Raw genomic sequence first — 27,330 nt, forward strand, 5'->3', positions numbered from 1 at the left:
AATAGGTTTGCCATGGTGTTGCTGGCAACAGCTCTGCCATTGGACGCTTTTTTAATTCTTTACACTCTAAATACGGGGAAGGGAGAGGACGGTGAATGGTTAATCTAATGTACAAGTTTATGTCCTGTTAACACACTTATGTAAATGGACCGTTTATTCCTTTTCCAAGCAATCCATTTGACTGGACATTCACCTTTGTTTGATCACTGTTATTGGGTCTGATCTAGAAACCACTTAAGCGGTCTTGTCAAGCTCCTGTTTTATGAAACAAATTCTAATGTATGTATATTTATACGTACATGTTGAAGGGGCTTCTGGTCATCCAGTTTTGTAGGACGTCAATTGAAGAGGAATTCACATTTCGCTTCCACCTCTCCTTTGGCCAATACTCCACCCATTTCAGAAGTTGTTTCTATTCCATCAGTGTCCACCTTTTGCGCGTCCGCCTTTTGCGCTTCCATAGGAGTATCAGCCTGAAAAGTAGTGTTTCAGAGCCAAGGCTGACAGGCCAATTGCTGTTTTTAAGTTATTATTTTTTAAAGTTTATTTTTATGTAGCTCATTTATGGAGTTATTTTTTTTGTAAACGTACATGGCACCTATCGGTGGCAACATGTTTTACTTTTACACTTTTCTTGTCTATTGCATTATTTTTTGCTGGTCGCATGCTATTGGCTTTTCTGTGTATGTTGCTCTTTAGAAACAAAACGTAACATTAGACGTCTGCACCTTTGAGTGTCTTGCTCGTTGCGTACACTGTACCAAACTCTGAGAAAGTGTTCTCGCAATGAAAAGCTGACTTTGTTCTTTCTGTCTCGTAGGTAACGTGTTTCCAGTTGGTTGCTGGAGTCGGTCGCTGCCAGCTGGCCCCCTCCCACGCCGCCACCTCCAGTCCGGCCTGTGCCAGCGCTACCCGGGCCTGAAACCCAACCGAGGACTTCCTGTTTCTTTAAATACGACCCCCGCCATGCCACGTGTTGAGAGGTGAGCTCTCCTTTCGCGCGGGGACGGCGTCACTCCTGTGCCCTTCTGAAGACGGGCAGTGTCTGTCAGTCAGTCCGCAGGCTGGAAGGAGCCCATACTTAGACAGGGTCGGACGTTTCACTGCAAGCCTGTGTACGCGGCCGGGCCTCGCATTCGAACCGCGGGTCTAAAGCACAAGAAACATGACGTGGACACGCAGCTAGGAAATATCTGACGTGTGTGGTGGGTCTCGGGTTACCGGTGTGCCTCCAGACCTCGTTATTTGTTTGAGGTTTATTAGAGGAACGTCGCCCTCGCGCTCCCGTGGGAAGGATATTGTGATGAACTACAATTTAACTATCTGACAAAATCGAATGAATACCGCCGTGCTCGACTGCAAGCTGCCTGCTGTTGCCAAATCTTCCGAGGCAGTAAATCACTTTTTGCAAACTTGTTGGGTCGTCTGAGCGAATGCGAACCATGACTTACCTCCGGATGTGGAGTGAGTAGTCTGCGCTTTTTTGTGATACCCTCATACTGCGTTTGATTGAACCCAGCTAGGAGTGGCAACTTTCCGTTCCAGCTCTTGAAGAACTGCCCTGAGGGAACCCGTGAGCTGGTACTGTGAGGTCCTCCAGAGGGCGTAATTTAAGCATTTGCTATTTTTTTTTATGTGGTCTTCCTGGTTGTGAGATTGTGTACTTGATGGGGATTCCCGCCGCACGAGCAGTCTTGGGTGTTGCGGGTGAGGGCCGGGTTCTCTTGGAGCTGGCTTGTCTGGGCAGAGGGCACCCCTCGTGCCACCCTCAGGCAGTGTTCCGCACTGGTGATCACCGCATGCCAAATTAGCCGGAAAGCGACAAAGTGGTGGTGTCTGCCATGTCCTCCACGGAGCAGAAGGAGATGTCTCTGGCCAATGGCGCAGCCCACCATGAGGATTACAATGGCAACCTGGAACTGGAGCCAGTGGAGGCCGCCTTCCTGGGGCCTCGGGACAGTGTCGGGCTGGCGGTGATCGACTCGCGTGCCAATGCCAAGGGCACGTGCGAAGAAGACTCCCTGCTGGAGAACGGCAGCCAGAGCACGGAGAGCGACGACCTCAGCACGGACCACGACCCTAGCCCCAGTGAACCTCTGAAGGAGACCTCCTTCTCCATTGGCCTGCAAGTGCTCTTTCCTTTCCTGCTAGCCGGGTTCGGCACTGTGGCTGCCGGGATGGTACTGGATATAGTGCAGGTAAGAAACCTTAACCTCCCCTCCTCCCCCACACACTTCTATTCTTCCCTGCCGCTAAGGGATCCTCTTTGTGTATGATCATAGCAGATGTGTATGAATTTGAGGCCACATCCTGGACCGGTTTCGCAAATAATCCAATTTTCTGAAACTTTTGGAGTCTGTCTCATTGGAGTGGAATAGTTTGGACTGTCGTGTGTGTGTGTGTGTGTGTGTGTGTGTGTGTGTATAGTTTATTTACCTATATTTATAGGTTATGTAGCAAACTACATCCATGGGAAGGGGCTTGGATTTCAACAACATCATATAAGTGAAACTCAGGAGGGCGAAAACCGTTCCGAGGGTCATCCTTTGAGGAGGGTGAGCCCCTGGAGACTTTTTTAGATCTGGCTGTGCACTGTAGTCTGCTGAACAGGTGCCCCCCTTCGTGTTTTGTAAATTTAGTGTACCTTGTCAGAAAAGTTGTTAAATGTGAGTTAAAGAAAGTTGTCGACCTTGTACACCGTTGTGTTCTCCAGTCAGTTCTTTGGAAGTTATTTACATTCATTTTATACATGTGGATGTTTTACACCGAAGGTGTAACCTGATTGGCTGGTGCCTAACCTAGCATGGAAATTAATTTCCTTTTTCATTTGCTGAAAGAATGTATTTTGATTTCAACATTGCTATAGTGTCGTTCAGACTCTAGTGCCACAGCTATGTTTCTGTAATTGACTTTTGCAGAAATCTATTTAAGCCCCGCTTTTACATAAGCAAGAGCTCATTGAGGACAGGATGGAAATGATCACAGTAAAATGGACTAGGGTGCCAGGGAACTCTTTCAAAATCCTGTATAGTGGATGTAGCTATTGAGAATGCAGCTTCTGCTAAGGGAAGACTCTCCTATAAAGTCATGTGGTTGAATTCTGTCTTTCTGATTCCTTTCCCCCGCACCCCACCTTGCGTTTGATTAAATAAGTTTGAGTAATCGCAACACTTTGTATTTACAGTGCTCCAAAACTGCTAGGCCGAGGGCAGAGCAATGCACATTCTGGGGAACATCCTTTACCACAAATCTTTTACAACGCAGTACCGTTACCACGTAGTTTTTTCAACGACAGTTGTTACAACGGCTTGCGCTGTAGGATAGGGAATAGTTTAATTTACTATATAACACCTTCCCTACTATCCACTGGGACTGAGGTTGGAATAGTAAATTAAACTATTCCACTATCCAGCGCCCCCCCAATGCAAGTCGTTGTAAGCCTTGCGTTCTATAACCTGCGTTGTAACGGTACGCGTGGTAATACCACGCGTTGTAACGACATACATCCCACATTCTTTATATTGCTACTGCTCCCCCTTCAGTTATTGAATTGTGTACTAAATATGGTACTTCAAAGTACTGTAAATGGTATGGCGTTTACGGATCACCACCATCCGAGGCATGGGGAGACCGAGGGAGATCATACCGTATGATCAAGTGATGCAGCAGGAATTCTAACCCAGGTCTCTTGGATCCTACTTCAGTAATTTAACTGCAGGGCCCTGTCTGCAGCAGAGCAAACCTCACTTAGAGTACAATAACCATAAGTGTCTGCGCAGTGCAAGTGGGCTGGTGGTGAGTGGAGCATGTTAAAATATTTACCTTTTTTCTTTTCTTGGACTGGGAAGGAGTCTGGGTGCGAGTGTGTGTGTGTATGTATATATATGTGTGTGTGTGTATATATATATATATATATATATATAATCATCTATCTTGAGATTCCTGCTGTCTTCTGGAAGCAGACCCTTCATGTGGTTCCCCTAGCGCCCCACCCCCTGGCCCATTGACCATTCCACTTAGTGTGTGTTAATCATACTGGGCGGACTCTTGGCTCCTTCCTTGACAACTAGAGGGGATTTAAGAACTCCATAATAGAGCGTGGACTAGACGTCAAACCATGATTGTGTTTGTGCAGAGCCACACCACATAGGGCACACATGATGCATGCACACAGACCACCAACAGTCTCCTATTTCCACAAATTCATAGGCATCTGTTCAGAGAACTAGAAGCATGCAGGCATTGATGCGCACAAAGCAGCAATCGTATATGGATTTGAGCTGACAGCAAGCAGACTGCCTAATGGACATCAGAAGAGACCTGGCTGATGGGTAGTTTAATTGCCCAGTAGTGGGCATTATGGTAGCTCCCTTTGATGGACACGGAGTGACTTGTCTGAGGCTACAAGTTGTTTCAGCTGATCACCTCCTTGATTTTGTTTCTTGTTCGTTGCATTCCACAACTTGTAACCTATTCCCCTTTATGAAGGTAGGACTTGAATGCCAATACATAGAAGGACCTGATTAGCTTCTTACACCTGGCAGAGGAGCAAAGCTTTTTCGGTCTAACATGCTTGAGTGATTTCTTTCGAGGGGAAGGAAGTGTGTGAGTAGGTACCATACGTTGTTTGGTGCTAAGACTTTACCTGGGCATATATAGACTTTTGCATCTTACTTGCATGCGAGACCATCGAAGCCTGTGTTTTGTGATACATACAGGCAATCCTTGAGGGAAAATGTTCACATAGAACTCATTTTAAACGTGGGTAAATGGGTATGAGTTTTCTTTGCGGACTGAATCTAAAAAAAATAAATAAATAAATAAAAGATTTCAAACATTTAGAAGGGGCAATAATAACTCAACCAGTATGTAACACTGTTCAGCCAAACCAAGTTTATTTAAAACAAATATTAATTCTGACAATTACTTTGTGTATAGTGAGAGAAATTAGTAGCAGACACTACGTGTGTAGTCCAAGATGAAGGAAAAAATAAAAGGTGAAACAATGGGAATCAACTAAATGTGATTGGCTGATACACATGAGATAGAAAATTCAAGTACAAACTGTCATGGATACAATAGTGCAATAATTGTATCTGCAAAAAGGAAGACACCTTGTCAAACTCTTTAATTGTCAACGGCTTTTTTACCCTTCCAGAATAGTTTTATATTTTCCCTCCTCTTTGTTAACTAATTAAATTGTGTTTTTTATTTAAATATATACACATGCAGGCCTGAGTTTTAGGTCACCAGCATTTGCCATCCTCTTAAGCCTCCTATGATGACAGTAGAACCTCAAGACATAGACAGAAACCTTGTATAGCTACAAGAGTATATACTGCAGGAAGTCGCACTTGAGTTGGGGCACTTAACAACTGTGCACATTGGTGGAACAAAACCATATGCTGTTTCGAGGGTTTCTATATATTTGTAATTGTATTTGGTGACTATTGCACGTCTCTCACTTTACTAATTGTGGTGTAGAGAGGCCTGCCATAATTTTTGGACACGTGTTTGCTGCTGCCTAACATAAGATCTGAAGGTTCGCTACAATCTTATCTTTGTTTACCTTCGACTCTGCCATTGGCTTTGTAACACGTTTACATAGGAGCCTTTTATGCCGGCAAAGACTGCCCGGTTTTACACGCAATACCTATTTTAATGCCTGCTGTGGCTACGTTTAAACAGTAAGCCTTGTCCTATCATTAAAGTGAAAATGTATAGGAGCTGATAATAGAGTTGCGGCCTGCCCTGGCCTCCAGGTCGCATGCGTTCCCAGTAATCCGTTTAATATTCATATTTGCTTTAGACTAGGGGGGGTTCTCTCCTAAGATCTTTCTCTGTTGCTATTGTTATGTGATTGAGTACTTCCTAAACACTTTGTGTTAGAGTTTTTTTTCTTTTTCTTTTTCTTAAACCCGAAAGGTGGGTTGTGGAATGGGCGCATGTGGCTTTGAGTGGGGAGACGAGACCGAACTGATCATAGCTGGCAGGATGGCTCATTCCATCGAACAATATCCTTTCAGAAGGGCAGGTTAGAATCGCAACAAGGCATCCTTCCATAGTCAGTAAATTGTGTGTAATTACATTTTAGGTCTAGCTTAAGACATGCATGCAATCCATGTCTCTTGCAAGAGATATTGTATACCACGAGAGGCTTGGAGCCTGAACATTCCTTATTCGTTTCTTTGTCCATTGTCCATTTGCTCCCTCCTAATTGACCAGCGTGTGCTGGTTTCACTTCTCCCTTCCGTGCGGCGCATGAATCGAGGACTAATTTGCTTCCTCTTGATTAGTGTCCTTCTGATGCGCATGCTGTGATTGAGGTATGTAGTTTTTTTTAGTTTTTTTGTCTCCCCCCCCCCCCCCCCCCCACCCTCCTATCCCACTTGTTCATGCTGCTTCTTTCCCTTCTGACCCACCTTTATGTTTCTACTTCTACCGCCACACTTGCCCATTTTGCTTCTTGCCTTCCGCCCCAACCTATCTGTTGTCAGTGTTGTTCCCACCTGTTATAAGGAAAAGCGCTATGACGTGGCCAGCACCTGGGCGTGCCGTTTGTATGTATCACATGGACTTCCATTCCCATCATGCATTGGAAATTACTCACCTGCAAGTGCTACGCCCACTGAGGGGATAATAAATTAAAGTAATGCAATTAAGGAGGGAAAGCGTGCTGCGCAGATCCGTGGCTGACAGTTTCTGTTTACCCTGTGAAGAAGAAGCAGGAGCTTCGAAACGCGTCAGGGATGTAAATTATTGAAGAGCTGGAACCGGTTTCAAAAGTAAATGGTTCTGTGAACTTGTTTCTCGTGGAGTGGCCTCCTTCAGCTTGAGGGCAACTTGGTTTGATATATATGTATATATACATATAAATGTTCTATTCTTGCTCATTCCCTCACACACCCCTTCCCATTGTCTTCTCGTCTGTTCTTCCTTACATCCCTGCTGTTGTCTATCCCACCTGCCTGGGGGGGCGGGGGGGACGGCTCATGACTCTGCCAGGGTTGGCCACGTCATAACACTCTTTTCTAACTTTTAGCCATGCTGCTTATCAGCTGTGTTACTCTACAACGGGTCTTAAAAACATTGACGCAGTCAATAGCTGTCACATAGGCAAGACCTATTTGCGAATACTTGTTGTGATAGGAACACCTGTAATTTACAGAACTTGTAATTTACAGAACTTGGAGCATGAGTGGAGTATGAAGCACCACATGAACAAGTTCCTATCATCACATCAAACTCCCTTGTGTTTCTGTGAGAACTAACAAAGTTCTTGCCTATACTCCGTGTGGTCTTCAAAAAATACATAGGTCAGGCACTCACCCTCTCGCACTGAGATTGTTGTAATGCTGTGCGTCAATTTTCTTGCTTACACTCTTAAGCCTTTGCAACACATTGAAATCGTAGCACCATACTTTTCTCTGGGCCTTAATAACCAGTCTAGAATCTCTAATCCTCTTCAATGGCTCTATGCCTCCAAAAGATGTATTCCTATGGCCCTTTTTCTTCCATCCCCTCCCAATATAAAGTGATACATTAGACCAATCTGGAAGGGGGACGTAATTTATCATTTGTGCTTTAGAAGTAAAGGAGATGTTTGCTGGAGTCTTTTGACAGACAAAAGGAAGCCACAATGTTATCCTTCTTTTTCCTTGTAAGTTGGGCATCAATAGAGACGCACATTTTCCGATGTTTGAAGCTCTAGAGATGCTGGCCAGATGGTAGACCGCAGCAATTATTTTTCTCTTCTTTTAACGAATATTGTGCTTTCATCTGTTATCAAGGCATGTAGTGCCACAAGGCAGATAACTGGTGAATGTAAAGAAATGTCAAGACTCCGAATTTATTGGTCTTCCGCATAAGTATAAAATGGAAGCCAAAAGTTTAAATTAGCTTTGCTAGTGTTTCTATATAAATGTTGACCACTATGGGTGGAGAGAACCTTGTGGAGCATCCCTGTCATTTATTTAGCAAGTTGTGGTAAAAAGAAGCATAGAGAGAATTCCTTATCTAAAAGGAAAGAGTGAAACCAAGAAAAGACCCAGTACAATGCCCCGTGCCCCAGTAGAATAAAGCACAAGTGCACCACCCCTTGACCCACTGCAGACACCTGCACCAGCAGATATAACACAAGTACCCAGGTCCTTCATCCTGTAGTCACTTTCAAATGAGGATAGACATCCTGAGATTCTCTGGAGCATGGTGAAGGCGTCTATCCTGCATTACATTGTGCCATACTGTTAAGCGAAGTATTCCAGAGTATGAGTCCTGCAATGAACTTAAGAAGGTTCACCAGGTGATACATCTTGAAGTACTTGGAGTACAGTTTACGGAGGGCACATAAGGGGGTGCAAGGTGCATTAAAAGGCCCTGGCCATGGCGTACTGACATAACACATGGGCATATGCCCTGAAGTTTTCAAGCATGAGGTGAACTTGGGGCACAAATCTAGTTTAATGCTGGTGTCCATCCAGCTGCTGAATGCTGTTTATATAGATAGGTAAACTAGGGTGAAGCTGTGGGCATGCTCTGGCTGAGGGCACTAGCATCCTGTTGCTCTGCACACGTTAATTAAAGGATTAATGTCTCGGGTGCTGAAACTAGTTAGAGTTGTGGACAGAAAAACACGACCAAGTGCCAGGTCAAATAAAGCACATAATCTGAACTTGGTTCTACTGAAAAGTGTGCAAACAAACGTTGGACGTTTTCCTAACACAATGACAGCCTCCAGTACGCATATTGGAAAAACTGGCACAACACACCAACTGTGCACTAGAGCAGTCAAGCATTACAAACCCGGACACCAGACTACGTCAGCAGGTAAGTGCTAGTCTACTACACACTAGAGTTACATTAAACAATTAAACACTAACATTCAGATAACACTGTGACCAACTCCAGTGCATGCAAACTGAATCTGTAATACAAGACAATAACAAATGTACTCTGCCTGTTGTACCGCACACCTGTCAAATCTTCCCAATTTTACAGAATGAAGACTGGTCCCAGAGCACATGGGCAAACAGCCTTCTAGAAAGTGATATTCCTTCACTCTGGTTTACTGTGCCCCCTGTACCAGGCAACTGTCAAAACTTCCTACTGTGTAGAAAGAGGACTGGTCCCAGAGCATACTCTGGGAGTGTAACGTATGGCTGTCACTCACAATATCATGGGGAACTACTCTTCTCCATATTTTCATTTCCGGGTACTTCACCCAAAACCCCACCCAACATCTTGTGTCCCAATACTCCTCCTCCTACATCGCACCTACCGGTTATTCCCCCCCCCCACCCCCCCATACAACATCTAGGAATAAGAACCTGGCAGGCAGGGCAGAAGTGATAAGCCAAGAAGCCGTGTTGCAAAGAGTTTGTGCTGCCTTACCGTTCCAGAGCATATACAGATTGGTAAAAGCTGTGGAGTGATCCCCCGTCTCGTTGATTACTGACTTGTAGATCCTCCACAGGCTTCCCTAGGCAGCTGGTTCTTTGAAACCTATCTCCACATTAGGTTCCACAGGCCACATTTGACAGCTGTGTGCCATGCTCTGCTGTGAGGGATGAGATGGAAAGCATCTTCACTGCTCGTGAGCAATGTGTTTGCCCAGTCTCTTGCTGTTGGACTGGTAAAGCACTTCATGGCTTACCCCTGTGGGGCTTGCTTGCCTGTCTGGCACCCAAAAAGGAGAGCCTGCAATACATCCTCTTTCCCTCTGTAGAAGTGGGACCAGTGGCACTTGGCCAGACAGGAGGTGCTATAGCTTGCCGATGTCAATCTGAGTGAATCTCTGATGTAGGATTCAACAGAGAATCTAGGCATGGGAATGAGTCCTTTATGGCCACTTGGGGCTACCTGAACCTAGGTATACACATCTAGTGTAGGCTTCACTACCATTATAGCATATTCAGCGTGTCAAACGTATTGGGCCTCACTACCAGTAACTAAGCCTTTATATCCAGTTTTAAGGCTTAGTTAATACCCATTCTGTGAGCCTAGATACCTGCACTGATGAGGATGAGCTCATACACCGCTATGCCAGTTAGACTTGAACGCAGCTGTGAAGACAGGCCCTGTCTCCAAATCAAACTTCACATCCTACAACCACCTATATGCCTCCGGTCTGGTGCTTTAAATGGAGACCTCTACTGCCAGTGCACTTTTTTCAAGTGCTGATTAGAAAAGTGGCTGTTCAAATTTTGAACAGGAGCAGCACCAAGGGTGGAATTGCATAGCATTCAATGTATGCATTCAAAACTTTTATGAAGAGGTGACCACCGGTCTACTTGTCTAGAGCATGGTTACTTAGGCTATGGCTCCAAATAACAATTCCTGCAAGTTAACTGCTACTTCTCATCTGTGGAAAACCAAATAAGACGAGCAGGTGTTTTGCCGGTGACCGCAGCAGGACACTTGGACTGCTGATGTAGAGTATCCTCCAGATGTGAAATGGTGCTAGAACCTTCACCTTCATCTTCACATTCTTGCAGCTTTACATTCCTCTCGGTGAGCTATAAACCCACTCTAGAGACCGATCTGTAACTGAACATGTTCTGTGAGCGATAAAAGCTTGGTATAGTCTGCCCTGCTGGATCTTTGCTGCAGGCAATGAAAGACTGCATTTGCTGCCTAATGTGAGAGGTAATCTTGCTTTTCCACTGCAGTGCTGCACCTGTGTGCATGGAAGCCAAGTTTGCACTGTTGCTTAGTTTGTGTGCTATGTGATGGGGAAAGATGCACAGTTGCTAATGTTGCCCTTGCTGCCACCTTAGGAAGAGCCTTTCAATGCTTCTGCCTAACAGTTTAGGGTGTTCCCTCTGCTGTTACCACCTCATAGGAAAAACAAAGGATATATTTAATCCACATGTATAACCTACTCTATGAACCAGGAAATATATGACCATTTAAGACTCTTATTGTCCTGAGGAAGGCGCCTGACTCTCTACAGGCAATAGTTTAGTGCTTAAACGTTTTGCTGGAAAAGAGAAGCATGAACGTTGCTCAATCCTCTTGTTATGTTGAGCCTAAGGCATTGCTTTAGCAATGCTTGTTGGCGAGATATTATGTAGGGGCTTTCAAAAATGCACATAAAGGCTTTTATAGGCGGATTGCCTACAGTGCATGTGAGCTGGGTGCGTGCACATCGCACACCATTTGACTTCAAAGGAAGCCGCTCCCCGCCCCCCACAACGCAATGTCGAGAGCTTGTTGTAGAACATATGGCTACGGTTTCCTCTCCAACCAATCCTCTCCCTTCGACCGAAGAACATTTACGTTTACTTTTCTGCCAGTCACTGGCCGTTTAGTTCCTCTGCAGTTGTAGAGGTCAAATAAAAGATAATATAATAAAACAGCCTTATTGTAAGAGTTAAGGATGTTTAGGAGGGCTGCAGGATGACATTTTTAAAAGATAATGGTAACTTAGTTTTACTTCATGGTTGCTGGATACATTGCTGCATTTCTTTTCATCTCGATCTGAAAGGGACCAACAAACATTAATGAGCAGCTCCGCTCGAAAAGGTACAGGATGTTTTGTTTGTGCTGAACATGTTGCTTTATTTTGACAATTCGAGCCAACATTGGCCTCTGGGATCTGCTGTGCTCTGTGCGAGTAGTGATTCGATCGGGGTTCCAGCCTCTTAATTGCTCACCCCTCCAGCGCTGCGGCTGTGCTATACGAGGGAAACATATGCACCGGCGGCCATATACAGGCTCATTTCCTCCTTACTTCATCTTTCACTCTTTAGGAGTCTTGCTTTAGCACTTCTCTCTCTGCCTTGCTCTCTCCATCCTCTTTGTTTTTCTCTCTCCGAATCGCTGTTCCCACTTTCGTTTTTCTTTTTCTTTCTCTTTTCCCTGCTATCATTCGATCTCACCCTTCCTCAGTCTTATTCTGGCTCGCTCATGATCCTTTTCCCTCTCACTCTTCCTCTCCTTTGTTCCTCTTTCTTTGCGTTTTCCATTTTCTCTCAATATTTCCATCCTTTGTTGTTTCTCCTTTAATTTCTCAGTCTCACTCTCTCCTTATCACTTTCTCTCTCACTCTCTCTTTATGCCAGTCTCATGTCGGAAGTTAGCAGGAATGATTTGGCCATTTCTGCTGCACATGTTCGGAACGGGGGTGTGTGTAAATCTACAGTGTACTAGAACATCCCTAGGCCATTCTCTCTCTCTCTCTCTCTCTCATCCTCCTGTTTCTAAGTATTACATTCTGACGTTACTATAATTCTGTATGCTTTCTCACTGACTTGAGAACGTAAAAAAAAAATTCTTAACCTGCCAGCAAAATTAACCTAGTTTCCATGCTTGATTCGATACGAGGCCACCTCCTATATTCTAGCTTTCAATGACACCTCAAGGTAATGGTGTCCTCTGGGTGCTCTTCCGGTTTCTGAAGAGCAAAAACTAATTTGATAGGTATTTGCCATCCTTATTTTGTAGCAATCTACCTCTTTGTGTGCGCAGATGCACCAACGAGGCATGCCGTGGCTACCTCATACCTCTCTCCCTAATGCATTTAATGGATGCCATTCTATCTTCTGGTTCACCAGCAGATCCATACCCTCTTCAGAGTTTCAAATTGGATTTCCACGTTGGAGGCTCTTGAACCACTATCGAATTGGCGAGGGTTCCACCTTCTTAGAAACAGGCTCATGAACAGTCTTTTAATACAAAAATAAACATTGACACTTTAGTATCGGTCAATTACAGGCCTATGTCACTTTTGTTTCCTACTAAGATCTTGGAGAAAGCCGTTGGTAGCAAATTGTCTGGCTTCTTGGAAGAACCCCATTTTTAGGTGACCCTATAGGACGAAGAGGACACTGTTAGCACTCTATCGCATCACTGAACGCCATAGCATCACTCTGCGCCGCCACAGCATCAATCTTTGCAACCATTCAACAACTGGTTCAAATGTGTTCTCTCAATGTTTCAAGCTTTATTACAAATGTCACAAAAAGATGTAAATATTTCACTTCTGTTCTTGGATTTTCGTCACAATAAAATACACTAACATAATCTTCACAAGTTATTTACAAAAGTTTAAGCTATTGCCATTATAAATTACAATAACTTTTATTTAAGTATTGAAAAAAAATGTAATCAATTTTGTAATGTCAATAGATCGAAGTCACGTAAATGCAACACATATTGTATTACAAATGCTATAGGTGTCACATTTTCGAAAGTTAACACAATTTTTCATTGTAAATGACTAAGCTATTTCGCTATTTTCAAAACCAACACATAAATTAAAAAATGTGTCATTTACAATACCAATAGCTCAAACTTTCCGAGACCTATTGCATTGCAAATGCTCGTTTTTAATCTTGCAGTTGGAAACACCAGTAAACACTTTAGCTTGAACACACAATCTTAACAAAGGGAGAACATGAATGTCTACATAAGGATTATTTAGCCCCCACCCCCTCAACTAGGCAAACCATAACTTCGTCTTCATTTTGCATATATTTGTTTTAACATACGATGCAAATGTGAGAACCCTCACAAAATACGTGAGCAGTTAATTTTTGGGTTTACGTGTGGCTCCAGCAGGTTTTTTTAAATGGACTAGACTACCAAGCGAAGAATATTTTTGTGGGGGATGGGGCCTTGAAATATTTAAAGCGCAACCCCTAAACCTACGCTCCTGGACATGATCCCATCAGCCACCCCTGGCTTTTCAGACAACAAGCTGCAGTGTTGAGGTTTCAGCTAGATTTTGTTTTTAAACACTCGTTACCGGATCAAAATCCCAGCATGCAAACTGGTGATGGCTCAAATGTCAGATGGTGTTTCAGTCTAGTCTAGTCCATTTCAAAAACTGCTGGATTCATACGTTTGTGACTTTGTGCCGGGTTTTCTTATAGAATTTTTTTTTTAAGTGTTCGATAGCCCAGTGGTTAAGATGGCAGAGATGGTCTTTCAAATGCAGTAGCGATCATGTTCGTGCTAAAGGGCTAGCAATAACACTATTTGGGGGAAAAGCAATCTACTAGCGCCTCTCTTCATAAGGGGCCTTTGGTGTGATTTTGGCGGAACGCTTGCAACACTATGATGCACCTGTCTTGTTCAGGTGCTGCCTCGTGAGGTTCTCTACACCGGCTCTTAGTGCCCAAAATCAAACCTTTCGCTAAAAGCTGGTGGCTAGGGAGACCAACCTGGCCAAGATCGCACCGAGCAAGTAGAGGTGCTAGGAGCCATGAAGATATCTGGTGGTGATTAAGTATTGTAGAATAATCCTGGTGTTAGTGTCACTAGTTCTCTGGCAGATAGTGCCAAGTGGGGGAAATAACTGGGTGCCAGAATAACACTTATCTTGATGCAGATAGAGGAGGATAAAGTCATATTAGCCGGGATGGCACTGTTCCAGACAGACCTGGAGACTCGATCAAGCCGTGGATCTGGAGTTTAGGAGGTGTACAGAGCTAGACGGGTTTGCGTCAGCCCCTGCGGCGAACATCCTATTCAGCATCGGCAACAGACTTTTCTAACTATGAACAGAGACTGCCTATAACGCCAGATGCAGGGGCACAAGAACACCACTTCTGCGCAAGTTCACACTTTAGCTGATTCATTGAGTTACAGAAGAGTTCTGGGCTCTAAATACCGCTGCCAACTATACTTAGTGGATGGCATCTCTTGGCTCTGAGCTGTCTATTGGTGATGACTAGAATATGCCAACTGTGCATGGGTAAAATATGCCACTGCATTGAAGCAAAATCCAGTGAACAAAGAGTAGAAACGGTCTGCATTAGTACTGCCTGGGGAGGGATAAGCTGCAGTGATGCAGTCACTTTGGAAATCCACACCGTTTTGCAGGGAAACGAAACCAGGTAGGTGTAGTAATCAAATAAAACTCCAAAATTACAAAAAATAGGATTTATTGTAGAGCGAGGCACAGTACACTGTTCTTCATGCAGAAAATCCAAGCGTCTGCCCCTGGATCTGTTACTTGGAATGCAGAACCCTTCAAACCATAACCACGGATCCAAGAGCAATATTCAAAGAAACTATTTTTAACGTACAGCTGAATAATGATCATAAATAATTTAACATAGAAATGCAACAGTTGGCCCATCGCGTGGTCTGCAGTTCTAAAAGATTTAAAGTGGCTGAATGAAGGAACCAATAAGGTCTGTAATTAATTTCTCAGGTATAGAGTCTTTGTTGTTCACACCTTTTAAATGTGAATCGGAGAGGCTTGAAAGAATGTACATGTATACCGGAAACCAGTACAGGCCATGAAAGTGGGAGTTTGTTTATGTAAGCCAAGAACCAATCTGAAATAGTCATTCAGGACTAACTGTATGTGTTGTCTGCAATATTAAGGAGGCCCCAGTTTAAGAGCATTATGATAGTCCATCGTGAAGGGCCTGAACTACTGTTTTGCTAGAAGTAGAGGAGGTAGAAATATTTGAAAAATGAGGAAATTGAGGAATTTGTTGTAAAAAAAAAAAAAAAAAATTTTTTTTTTTTTTTTTGCTCAACTAATTGGGGAGAGGGGGTCGTAACCAAGTTTCTTTGGCCTCCAGTGTGGGGACCATTTTCCGATTAAGATACCTTTTTGTTTTGTCACAATTCAGTTTCAAACTGAATTAATCCATCAAATGACTGAAGATCAACATTGCATGAAGAGTTTTGGTGATGGCGTTTGAGGCAATGACTTGGGTCATCTGCATACGATGCCCCGTTGAAACCAAAGAATTTGATGATGGAGGCCAAGGGAGTGATGTAGATCTTAAACCACATAGCAACATCAAAGCTAAACAGGAAAAATTTGTAAAAATATGCAAGAACCTGTATTCTTACTGTAAAAAATCATATCCAACAATGAGCTTATTTACAGGTTCCAGCTGTCTGCTTTGAGAGGAGTACTGAATGAGATACCATATCAAAGACTGAGGAAAGAACGAGGAGGACCAGGGCGACGTACCCACCCTAGGTCAAAAGAAGCATTTGATAGTCCTCGTCAGTAGCGCTGATTTGGTATTATGAGAAGGTCTCAAGTCCAACTGAGTCTGGTCGAGAAGGTTGTCTCCAAATATTGTGAGCTTAATGTTTTTAGTAAACTTGGCCAGCAGGAGCACCAAAGGTATTGGTCTGTAGCTACAAAAGTGCCAGATCTGCTGCTGGTTTCTTTAGAACTGGCCAGACCTTTTCCATTCTCAATGTTGATGGAACCAAATCAGTTTCTGAGGAACCATTGTAAAGATTAGTGCGGGCTAAAGTGATCTTGTTGTCGACGATCTGCATGATTTGCGGAGCCCATGGGTCAAACGAAGAGCCTGATTTGGCTTGCAACAAGTTTGCGTTTACTTCGGTTTATGCTTTTGGACTTTAACTTCATCCGGCTGGAGCTTGGTGCTACAAAATACCTATGAGAGAGACCACAGGCCTATACTATTAGCCAGTTGAAAATCCAGTTTATTTTCTGAAACTTGGCAAGACTGTCTCAAATACTGTGGGAGTGTGTGGGTGAGGGAGTACAGTTCAACTTCATGATGACTGCGTTTATTCACAAAGGCAAATTCCCTATCTAGATTTTTATAGCTGGAGGTAGCAGAAGTGTAACAAGTGTTTCTAGCTGCTGGCAATATAGTGGTAATTCTTGATATATTGATGACACTTATGCCACAATGAGTCTCACCCCTAGTGTAATGCCCTGTCGTCGTTGGTAATTCATAATCTAGATTGTGGGCATTTTTGGCACAATGGTCTCTGGCGGTTGTGTAGGTTTGCACTGGCATGGCCTCGGTATTTGTTTGTGTATTTGTAACCTCTCTAGTGATATCTCACACCTCAGGCTGTCTGATGCAGTGAATCTTCCTCCACACTCACCCATCCAACCATTATAATTGTGCGATGGTCTTTAACTCTTTGGCTAAGCAAAGGAGTGCCAATACTATTGGCCACTGCTTGGAAGACTTCCATAGAAGCCTGCCTGAGTTTCCGTTTAAACTGTTGGGTATTAAAGTGCATTCACCAGACTTCACCTAATCAGTCCGAACTGGGCTTTATTGTGCCCACCACCACATGTTTTCTGTAATAAATTACAGAAGTGCATTGTAAACTGCCTCCTGGCACTTGCAAGAGTTTGTTTGCCCTGGAACACTGATATATCATACCACTGTGTGGGATAGCACGGCTGTAGTCGTTCCGGAAAGCCAGTTTATTCTCTAATCTCCGTCATCAACTGGAGCAGGTTCAAATGTTTCATGGTGAGTTCAAAAACGTCCTTTCCTGGATAGACTGAGAAACGTAGTTTCATAATTCTAACCGTGTGCTACGTCCACTCTCTGCCCAATGGGTCATGACTTCTAGACTCGCGCATGCAGAGATATTGTGAGCAAGAACATACAGGCGCTTGCAGCCTGTCCATTCCTTCTTTTGGTTGGCTTTCATGTCACTCTCCCATAGTTGCTTCTTATTTGTCTGCGCTTGTCAGTCTTATTTGGCTCTCTATGGATCATTACCTGTTTACCATCACTCTTGACTGTCTTGCTTTTTTTCTTCTACTGCTTGCTTGTCAAGCGCAAATCTTTTCCATGTGGTTGCATGTTCTTTGCAGCTGTCTTCTTGTGAACCTCCTTTCCCCGTGCACTCAGTTGCTCTCTGTCCTGTGTGCTTCTCCCTAACCCCCCTCCATGCTGCACTCTCCCTCATGTACTACTCTGTGTTGCGTTTTCACTCGCATGCCCCAAACAACTGAAAGTTGCTTTTTTGCCCATTGCTTGTCCCCAACCTCTGTTGCTTCCCCCCACTCCGGCCCTCCATTCACACATGTTGCTTCTGCATGCTTGATCGTTGATTCTCCCCGTCCCTGTGCCCTCGTTGTTGCTTTCCCCAGCCCCCACTATTGCTTTTCCCACTCACTTATTATAGCTTAACACCTTTGCCGAAGTCAATTCCTCTTAATGGGGAGGCTGATTGGCTTTACTGCTTCTTGTTTTGTGGGCGCAGTGCTATTCCTTGCTCATACTATCCTACCTTAGCAAGTGACCTCTCCACTACCCTTCCATGCCAAGGGTTCGTAGTAGAGCTGCGGTTGGGTTACCTCTGTCCTGTAAAGGGATACTGCCTGCCTTTCTGCTGACGTTGCCAGCACATCTGACAAGTGATTCTCCGTGCTCTTGGGATCTCCTGAGACTGCTTTTCCCTTCCTCCCCGCCGTACGCACCACTCTGTTTCCATGATGCATGTTTACTTGTCCGCATGCATGATGCATGTGGTCTAGTGGAAAGGGTCTGTGGGTGAAGCACAGAAAGTAGAAGGGGCTGCCAGGGTAATAGTGATGCTACGAACTAACTGGTCTATTAACTTCATGGTTGAGTGAGGGCCAACAGACCAGTAAAGGCTAGTCATCAGTGGGTGCTGGGGCACAGTCTGAAGGGGGCACTTGAGGAAGCAAAGGATGCTGCTCCTCTAATGTATAGGGTTCTGGGCCTATAGCAGGACGCAAGTCTCCCTTTGTGTGTTTGACAGGCATGCTTCATCAGAATGTGCTTGTGGTAGGGAGAGGGTGGTTGGTCTCCTTCGCAAGTCTGTTCCCACATAATGGCACCTGGGCACCCACATCAGCGCATGGACTTGGGCAGTACAATGCTTTGTATATTCGTGACCATAATTACTTATGTGATTAAGTACTTCTTGCTGTACATTATAAGAATATTACAAATTGCCAGAGGTGTGTGGCTCTGTAGTAAAAGTAGGCAGAAGACTTGAGTTCCTTTATAAGGTCATTGAACTCCGAGGTGATTTGCAACACCCTTATAATACATTGGATTCTGCAGTCCCGGTATACTTGCCTGTCTCTAATTTCTTTATAATACATGTGATTCTACAATCCCTGTATAAACAGAACTGTGGTAAAAAGCAGGTGAGACCTCAGAGAAACTGGTTACCATAAGACAGAAAAAAAATTGTAGCTTTAAAGTTATCTTTCTTGTTTCTACATATTTGGAGCTACTGCTGCTTTAACTTTTTATTTTATTGTGTTCAAATGACTTATATAAACTGTTTCCTAATATCTTTTTGCAGCAAGTACTGAACAGGTTTTTATTTTTTTAATTTCGCATCATTCATAGACTTTAGTCGCTTCGACTCCTCATCGGGAGTAGTAAGCGTTATATAAATGCAATTAGTCGCACTCACTGGTCCCCAGCATCCTAGTCGCGTCATCAGGTTTCACTTTCTCTTTCCTGCTGTTTCCCCCAGCTTTGACCAAATGCAGTTTCTTGCTGAAGGCCAGTATCCTTCCATCCACAGGCCGTATTATTGATAAGAAACGTAACTTTTATTTTTATTTCTTAGTACATTTTTCAAATTGTGTTTTTTTTTTAAACGTTTGTGCACTCCATAGGAGTGCATGTGTTTTAGGACGGTCTCCTTTCTTCACTCTTATTCCTTTCGCATACTTACTTGTTTTACTTTCTTGCTTTTAAACCACCTCCCCGAAGACCACCCCCATGTCAGTCACATAAATGCCCTCTACAAGACATGCCTTGGCCCTTCCATCATGCAGCGCGAATGAGCTCCGTGCTAATTAATCATTTCACCATACAGATAAGAAAAGAATGGAGCTGAAAGGCTCCTAAGCCTGCTTACACGTGCTCAATGCCGTGCTTGACTAACACTTTATGGCAAAGCACTTCCCGGAGCCAAGCTGAAGCTTAAAATACAGCTGTGCGCGTGCATTAAAGTGAGTTCAGGGAATCGTGTTTGAGCTACGGGCCTCTTGGCTTTCTGGACTGGCGCGCATTGAAGACAAGCATGAAATTAAATATTTATAGAGGGGTCCCACTTACCTGCGCTTTTAAGTTTCGCCTGCAAAGCGCTTGCGATGTCCTTAAGGAATCTCTTGTAATTAAAAGAAGCATTGGAAAAGCCACTAGGTTTTTATCTAAGCAAAAGCTATAGGCTTTGCATGTCGCACAGCAGTTGAGATGCTGTGCAAAATGGCTTAACATTTTTTTTAAAGTGCTGTGATGCGCCCAACATTCTGTCATGGGGTCTTATTTCATTTTTTTGCAAGCCATATCGCCAGGCATTCAACTGCTCTACATTGTATGTGTGTGTGTGAGGGGGGAGGGGGGGGAGGGGGGGGGCTGGGTGGGGGGGTCGAAGGCGCATTGGAATTCGGAAGCGAAACCTGTTGGCTTTGTCAATGCTTGTTTGGTAGGCTGCGGGTGAGTTCAAGTAAATACAAAGGGTTTCTGGTAATTTATCATGGGCTGTCGGGACTTCTGGAGATCTGTTTATAGGAAGGGGAAAGTTAGCCACACTTCTGCTGGGAATATCTGGACCCTTAAGGATCAGACACCAATGCAGCATGCTGAGCTCTGATTTTATTTACACGATGCCCTATAAACACACTTCACTTTTGATTAGTCCATTTCACGTTAACTGAGAAGGCTGTTCTGACAGCTCTACCAAGCGTCACAGCTTACAGTAACTCATTCAGGGGATTTTCCGGCAATGCCGCAGAATGCTCACGCAACTCAGCAGTTTTAAAAATGCATTTCAGTGCCTCTGCTGACTTGCAGAGCCAATGAGCAAGTACCACAGTGCTGATACCCCTCGAAAGGTTCCAGGACTAGAATTGGTTTCTCCCCGGTAGTTCTTGTAATTGGTGGGCCTCTGCACTTGTGAGCCTGCAGTGGCCAAGACCATGCTTGCCCACGTGTCTTCGGATGTGTATGTGGTTTGCAGAGTATGGGGAGACTCTAAAAAACAGATGGAGCCCATACGGCACTCCCCTTTTGGGTGAGGGGGTGCAGCACAGACTGCTGACCTAATTTAGCATGAAAAAGACCGCTTTCCGCTTTATTGAAACTGATGTAGATCACCATTTGCCTAGGCATTCCAATTTAAGAAACTAAAGCCTCACCATACAAAACTTCAACTATGGATTGTCCTACCCCTACATCAATATGCACCCCTTCATAACTCAACTGTGCAACTATGTAATGCGCTTCAATGTTTAACCTTTCATTTCTCCTATAACAGATCACTGCATCTAATAATATCTAACCAACATAACTTCCTATAGTGTAACCTTTAACTTCCTGTTTCGTCCAGATGTGAGCTTGTTCACCCAACAATAAGACTTTTCTAAACTCATGCAAACTCTTCAGCAAATCTCCACTCCGAAAAAAGCCTTGCTCACTGACTTTTTCTGCCGGGGCTTCCTTGTTGCCGAAATCAACTCTGTTTCACAGAAGAATGTTTAAAGTCCTGGCCAAACCCTCCCTTGACTCCAGCAAATACAAATCCATACTGCACCTGAAAGATGTACCTTTCCCCTCCGAAAGAATTCGACATTGTTATACTTTGTATGCACGATCCTGTCGACCCAAGGCCCTGCAAATACAAACTCCTTTCCCTGTTAATCTTTCTGCTTGCCTTGTCCATAGCTGCTGGCCTATTAACCCCTATCAATCCACCTAGGAAAAAACTCATTCCAAATAACAAAACACCCTGCCTACGTTCTTATCTCTCTTCATTGCACACAAAAAAGCTAAGCCTTTCTCTACAACAAAGTCGTTCTCCCTACAGTGAATTACTAGGATGTCCGGACACCTACCTATCGAATTCCACTCATACATTCTTTCTGTTGCATGCCCTCTTTTCCCTGCCAAGTACCTGGGAACACATGACAATCAAAACCCAGGTTCACTCATGTTCTGATCTGCTTGCCTCTCTGGCCACTTAACAAAGGAGTGGCCCACTAACCATATGGGTACATCCTCCGCTGCCGGGCCTGGAAAATGACCTGCAATATAAATAAGAACAGTGGCACTTGCTTTTTAACTATCCACCCCATCAATCCTCTCATAAGTCTGAAAGCAATCCGAGGACCACCTCCCCAAGAGCAGGATGTTCCAGCCCCTCCTGCGGGCCTCAGATTCTAGCCCTATGCGAATAGAATGTGTCCCATATTCACTTTCTACAACCCCCAAATGCATTAGCACCTTCCATGAGACTGATCAGTTGAAACGCAACCACTGAAGCACTACCCACATGTCTAAAGAACCCACCCTGGAATTCTCATCCAGGTTTCACCTCCAAACTGTCACACAACCAGTCAACCCTGGTTACTGGGCAGCATGCACTCTGGATAAGCCTGCAAAAGTATATTTTGGCCCCTCTGCTTCTGATCCGTCTTGGAGTTGCATAACCTTATCTCCAGTTGGTCCTTTCATCTCACCGCTTCATCCCAAAGCAACCCCATATGCATTCCTTCCTCCCCAATATTTTAGACACCCAAAATGCACTAAAAAACATCCAGGTCATAAGAGTAGCACACTAACATGCCCCCACTGTCCCACTGCATAATGACTGCAGCATTTGGATCACTTTGCAGAATAAGTGTCATGTCCAAGGCCTTTTCTTATGGCCTGCGTGCCCCTGCTCCTGGCTCCAACCATTCTCTTCCCCAATACCCCCCACCCCATGCAGGCAATGCCTACCAATTTCCCTGCAATGGTCACCTGGGACAGTCCCCCCTCTATGACAAAATTAACTGCCCCACCCGCTGGTCTATGCCGGAGCTCCTGTTTCCAAAAACTTCTCCCATGCTTGTGCATACGATCTCCTAGTGGACTCTGCCAATCAGTGCTTTAAATGGGCCGGTACTGTCCGGTTCAGAGTACCTGCACTTTATTTTGGGAGGGAGCGTACCAGCACTTCAATTAAGTGTAGCATTTCTCTTGAGGAGCGTACTAGCACTTCTCAGAAACAAGCAGGTACTGTGCTACAGAGTACCTCTACTTCTATTTTTCCATTTCAAGCACTGCCGCCAATGACCCTACCACCAGCATTAACATAATTTGCTTGCTACTGTCCAAGGATCTGTTGACATGGCGTCTTTTATTACACCAATTACTTTACTGCACTTCAGAGTGTCTGGAAGGGATAATCTGCTAGCCTCAGGGGGGTGCGTCAGTCTATTGTTTTTTTTTTTTTCACATTGTGTGCTGTGCACACAGTGCCACGCAAGGAGAGTAATGTTCCACCCTTGCACCAGGACTCTTGGCTTAATTGCTACAGTAGCCTCAAGCATGGCTGTCGGTGTGCGCGGTGTGGCAGAGTTGGGGGACGGGGGACGGGGGGGTGGGGGGGGGGGCGGGTGACGGGTGACGGGTGGATCTCCGTGTGGACTGAAGGTGGATGTGTGGACTGAAGGTGGATGGTCCCAATTTCTCAATTCATCTGAAGGCGATCTTGAATTGAAGTCGGCTGTTTATGCCTAGCTCTTCTATTTGATGTCATGTATCATCGATGACGAAGATTGATAGGATTAAAGCTGTTTGGGAGCGGTTAGAAAATGGAGTGAAATGTAGATAATTTGGAGAGATGGAGGCTAAGCATTTGAGGAACGCCATGGACCAGATTTATTAGACTCCCATCAAAAGATAACAGCCTAATTTTTCCACAGACAATAATCCAGGCTGCCAGCTAACAACCAACTTTCACAAGACTCTCCATGCCTACACACACAAGTGTTAGATGTTTTACGTTTATTTCCCCATCATTTTCCCTTTATAAAGATTTGTGAAACATTTTGTATTGCATGAATGGAACTGGGTGTGGTGTGCGCTCTAACATTAAACATCAAACATTACACTGGGTATTTTTTCTACTTTTTTTTTCGACACTCTCACAAGCATTCAAACGTTACACATAAGAACACAAAACATTGAAATGTCGCTCGTAAGCACACTGAAAACGTGGCAGCTATGTTCAGACTGGAAGCAGAACATTTGATTCCAGGACTACCGTTGCAACAGAAGAAAACAAACTGTCATTTCTTTATCAGGCCAAATCGTCTTGCCTTGCTTACACTGCCCTCTCATTTTTTTTTTAAATCCAAAGAGACTTCTTGTTGCGGCTTTTATTTTAGACTTCATAAAAATCTGTATTTGCTTCGTATAACTGCTAGAAATCCTTCGTCTAGGCGCTTACTGTATCATGTCAGGACTATGATAGCAACCTTTATTTGAGTGATGCTCACCTAACGTGTCCCCTCTGCCCATTTCCGTCCCCCTTTGCCAGGCCCAGCCTCGCCACTCTTAAACTTTACCAGCCGCTACTGCTTTCTATTTGTTTGTAACCGTTTTTATTTTAACCCCCAGGCCGCAGCTCTAATTCCGCCGCAGCGCTGAGGGTGGTGGGAAGGTGAGCGCGGCGCTTCCACGCTCGTGACGGAACCACGCCGTCATGTGCTCATGACGGCGTGCTTCTGTCATGCTGCGGCCCCGCCTGCTCACTAATTCGCCCGTGCGGTCGGGGAATCTGTGCTTGTGTGGGAATTTGTGCTTATTCTGTGTCCCACCATAAAAGTACATACAAATACAGTGCATAGAGACTAAAGCTAAAACACAAAATTCAACAAAATGACGGTACTACCGCCATACCCCAAAAAGTTTTAGTCCTCGGTAAAATATACCATTACATTTAATTGCAATATCAAAAAGCCCATAAAAGCTTATAGAACAATAAATACTTTTTAAGAGCAGTTCAAATTGCTAAATACAAAAGTGATATATATTAATAGTGTAACAAATAAAGCCGTTGTGGGAGTAGACATTATAGGTCAGATACATATTAGAGAAGAGCTTGGTGCGATTAGCCTATCCTATTGCCCTCCACCTAATGGAGCTGCTCCAATGAAGATACTTGGATACAGCACAGACCACTGGATGTGAAGATTCTGAACGTAGAAGACTTGTAGCAGCTTCTAGATGGCGACAGCCAAGTTGCTTACACAATGGATTCATCCATGCTTTCTTTAGGCGAGTGCATCTGGGGCAAAATAAAATGTTGGCTAGTGTTTCATCTGTCAGACCGTACATGCAATGCTTATAGGAGTTAGATTACAAATATGGTCTTTATTAGAAAAATAGAATAAAGTACCATAGTGAAATTTAAGGTATAGTGACCTTGCAGCTGAGGGATCAATTACAATCCAAAAAGACTCAAATTGGAAATCTGGTTTAAAATCTAAAAGTAGGTAAGTGACCCCTCGGGCTCATTGTGGAACTCACTAAGATGAATATAGTTTCAGAATGCGTCCTTAAGTGTTGTCTTGGATAAATGCGTTGTGGATGCTGGGAAAGACCATGGGCACCAAGGCCAATTTGAACTAGCAGTTTTCGAACATGGGATAACCACTTGATTTTTCTAAAGCAATCTAGCGATACATCATCCAGTGCTCCACAATAGTAATCCAGATCTATGGATGACTTAACCCTTCTCCAATTCACTAACTGTTTCAGTTGCGCCATATCTATCAATGAATTAAAACTCATATGTCTATTCAATATTAAATGGGTAATCTTTGGGAGGTTGGGTAATGCTCTCAGGAACCTATTCTCCGCCACCCCTAACGTATTCAAATTCGAAGTGCCTCGTACTTCAACAGCATACAGGGCACTAGCTTCAGCCTTGGCTCAATACACCTTAAATGCAGGAGAAATACACCTGGTTCATGATTTCATGTAGAGTTTTAGAATTGTGGCAGAATAGTGGTTATGATTTAAGCTGGTCTTCTCTACTTGAGGTGCCCATGACATGGATCTAGGTAACCTAAAACCCAAATAGTCGCACTCTCATACCCGGTCCAAGGGGCAACCCCCAATATAGTCGGGCCTTTAAAAGTTTTATTGGGGCCAAGAGCCATAAACTTAGTCTTAGTGATTTGTCCTAAACCCTTGTTCGGTGAAAAAGGTTTCACATTTATTCACCAGCCTCGGCAAGCTGCTGGGGGGTCTTTGATATAAGTAGGGTATCGGGAAAATAGGAGCCTGGTTTTGGGGCCACCCGAACTAGGAGTATCATTCTCGGCGTTCTCCAAATGTATTGCGTCATTAAGATACAGTGAGTAAGGTTGGAGCAGGGACATAGCCATGTCGTACTCCTTTCTGGATGTCATTCAGATTAGCCTCCTGGGCCCCATCTCACTTGGGCATAATTGTACTGATGAAGACGACCAACCAATACATCAGAATATCAGGTGGTATCCAACTTTTCTTTAGGACAGCTCACAAGTGTGTTCTAGGGACTAAGTCAAACGCTGACGTTAGGTCTAGGAAAACCAGATAAAGATGTGCCTTTGGTAGGACAACACTCTTTCAGTACGTTATTAAAAAATGTAAAGGCATGGTCGATTGTACTGACCCCTTTTCTGAATCCCGCCAGTAGTGAGGAGTGTGCCTGATGACCTTCAATCCAGAGGTCCAGCTTTGTGAGTAGTTATCAGACTAATACCTTTTGGGTCACATTTAGAAGACTAATTGGCCTATAGTTTAGAGGGGAATCGTGTTGGTCCTTCTAGTAGATGGGCACAATCTGGGTGGCCTTCCAGCTGGCTGGAATGCTTGCCCCCTCCAAGATATAATTTTTATAGTTTGTTAAAATAAAGAGCCCAGTCACTGTCGGCCATAAAAGGGATGCCATCAGGCCCAGCCGCTTTGCAGGGACAATTGCTTTAATAGAATCCCTCAGCTCTCACTTGAGGGTCCTATATGCTGGAGGGTTGAGTACTGTTGCTGAGCTGCATCCACTGCAGGAAGTCCCTGCTGTGACCTGTAGAGCTCTGTGAAATTGGCGTGCCATAAGCCCCAGTGGACCAAAGTTTCCCTTGGCTACCATTTTCCAAAATCGTTGGTATCTCTTAACATAGCTGCCTCATAGATGCCTTACCATAGTTTGGATTCTTGATTGAACTGCTCTTGGCTTGGATCAACTTGTACTCACTACTTTTAGTTTTATCGGTGATATATTGCCCATAGATAAGGCCTGTTAGAGTTAATTTTTCCCCCACTGCAGGCCTGATTATACCGCAAGCATTTTGGGTTGGGCCCCATTAGGCATGGGTTTACTTGTGAAGCATTTGACTAGGGTTCTAATCAAGCCCCCATTTATTTTAGTTATTTTGTAGGAGCAAGAGGTCCCTGAACTGAGAGTTCACATATCTAGCTCGTGCATGGCTTCTCTGAGGGCCAGGTTCATGTGATCTCTTGTGCACAAATCCTAGACATCCCCATCTGATCCTGCATCGGTCTTTGGATGGCATTAAATTAGAGCGGAGTGATAGGGATATCGATAAGATGGAAAATAACAAGGCCATTTAGTGAGCAACGGAGGGCATTGTGGTTGCTGTTATCCCGATTTAGCATCTTAATATCAATTAGATTTCTCCAAAGATGGAGAAGGATAATACATAGTCAATTCTGCGTGATCTTCTAGGACGATTGAAGGTGCGTGCAGCTTTGGGATCTGAGAGTGAGTGACCATTGCATGCCCTCAGATCACATGCTGGAG

General features: G+C 44.2%; 1 protein-coding gene across 1 annotated transcript in view; it reads left to right on the forward strand.

Moving 5' to 3' along the window:
- Positions 1–1,692: 1,692 nt before the first annotated feature.
- SLC41A1 (solute carrier family 41 member 1) overlaps positions 1,693–27,330 on the forward strand; it is an 80,462-nt gene continuing 54,824 nt past the window's right edge. Inside the window, exon 1 of the mRNA XM_086923427.1 lies at positions 1,693–2,198. Within this exon, the coding sequence (XP_086779553.1) occupies positions 1,842–2,198 (357 nt within the window). The 5' untranslated portion in view covers positions 1,693–1,841. The remainder of the gene's footprint in view (positions 2,199–27,330) is intronic.

This window comes from Lissotriton vulgaris, chromosome 5 (genome assembly GCF_964263255.1).
Source record: "Lissotriton vulgaris chromosome 5, aLisVul1.2, whole genome shotgun sequence".
Classification (NCBI taxonomy): Eukaryota; Metazoa; Chordata; class Amphibia; order Caudata; family Salamandridae; genus Lissotriton; species Lissotriton vulgaris.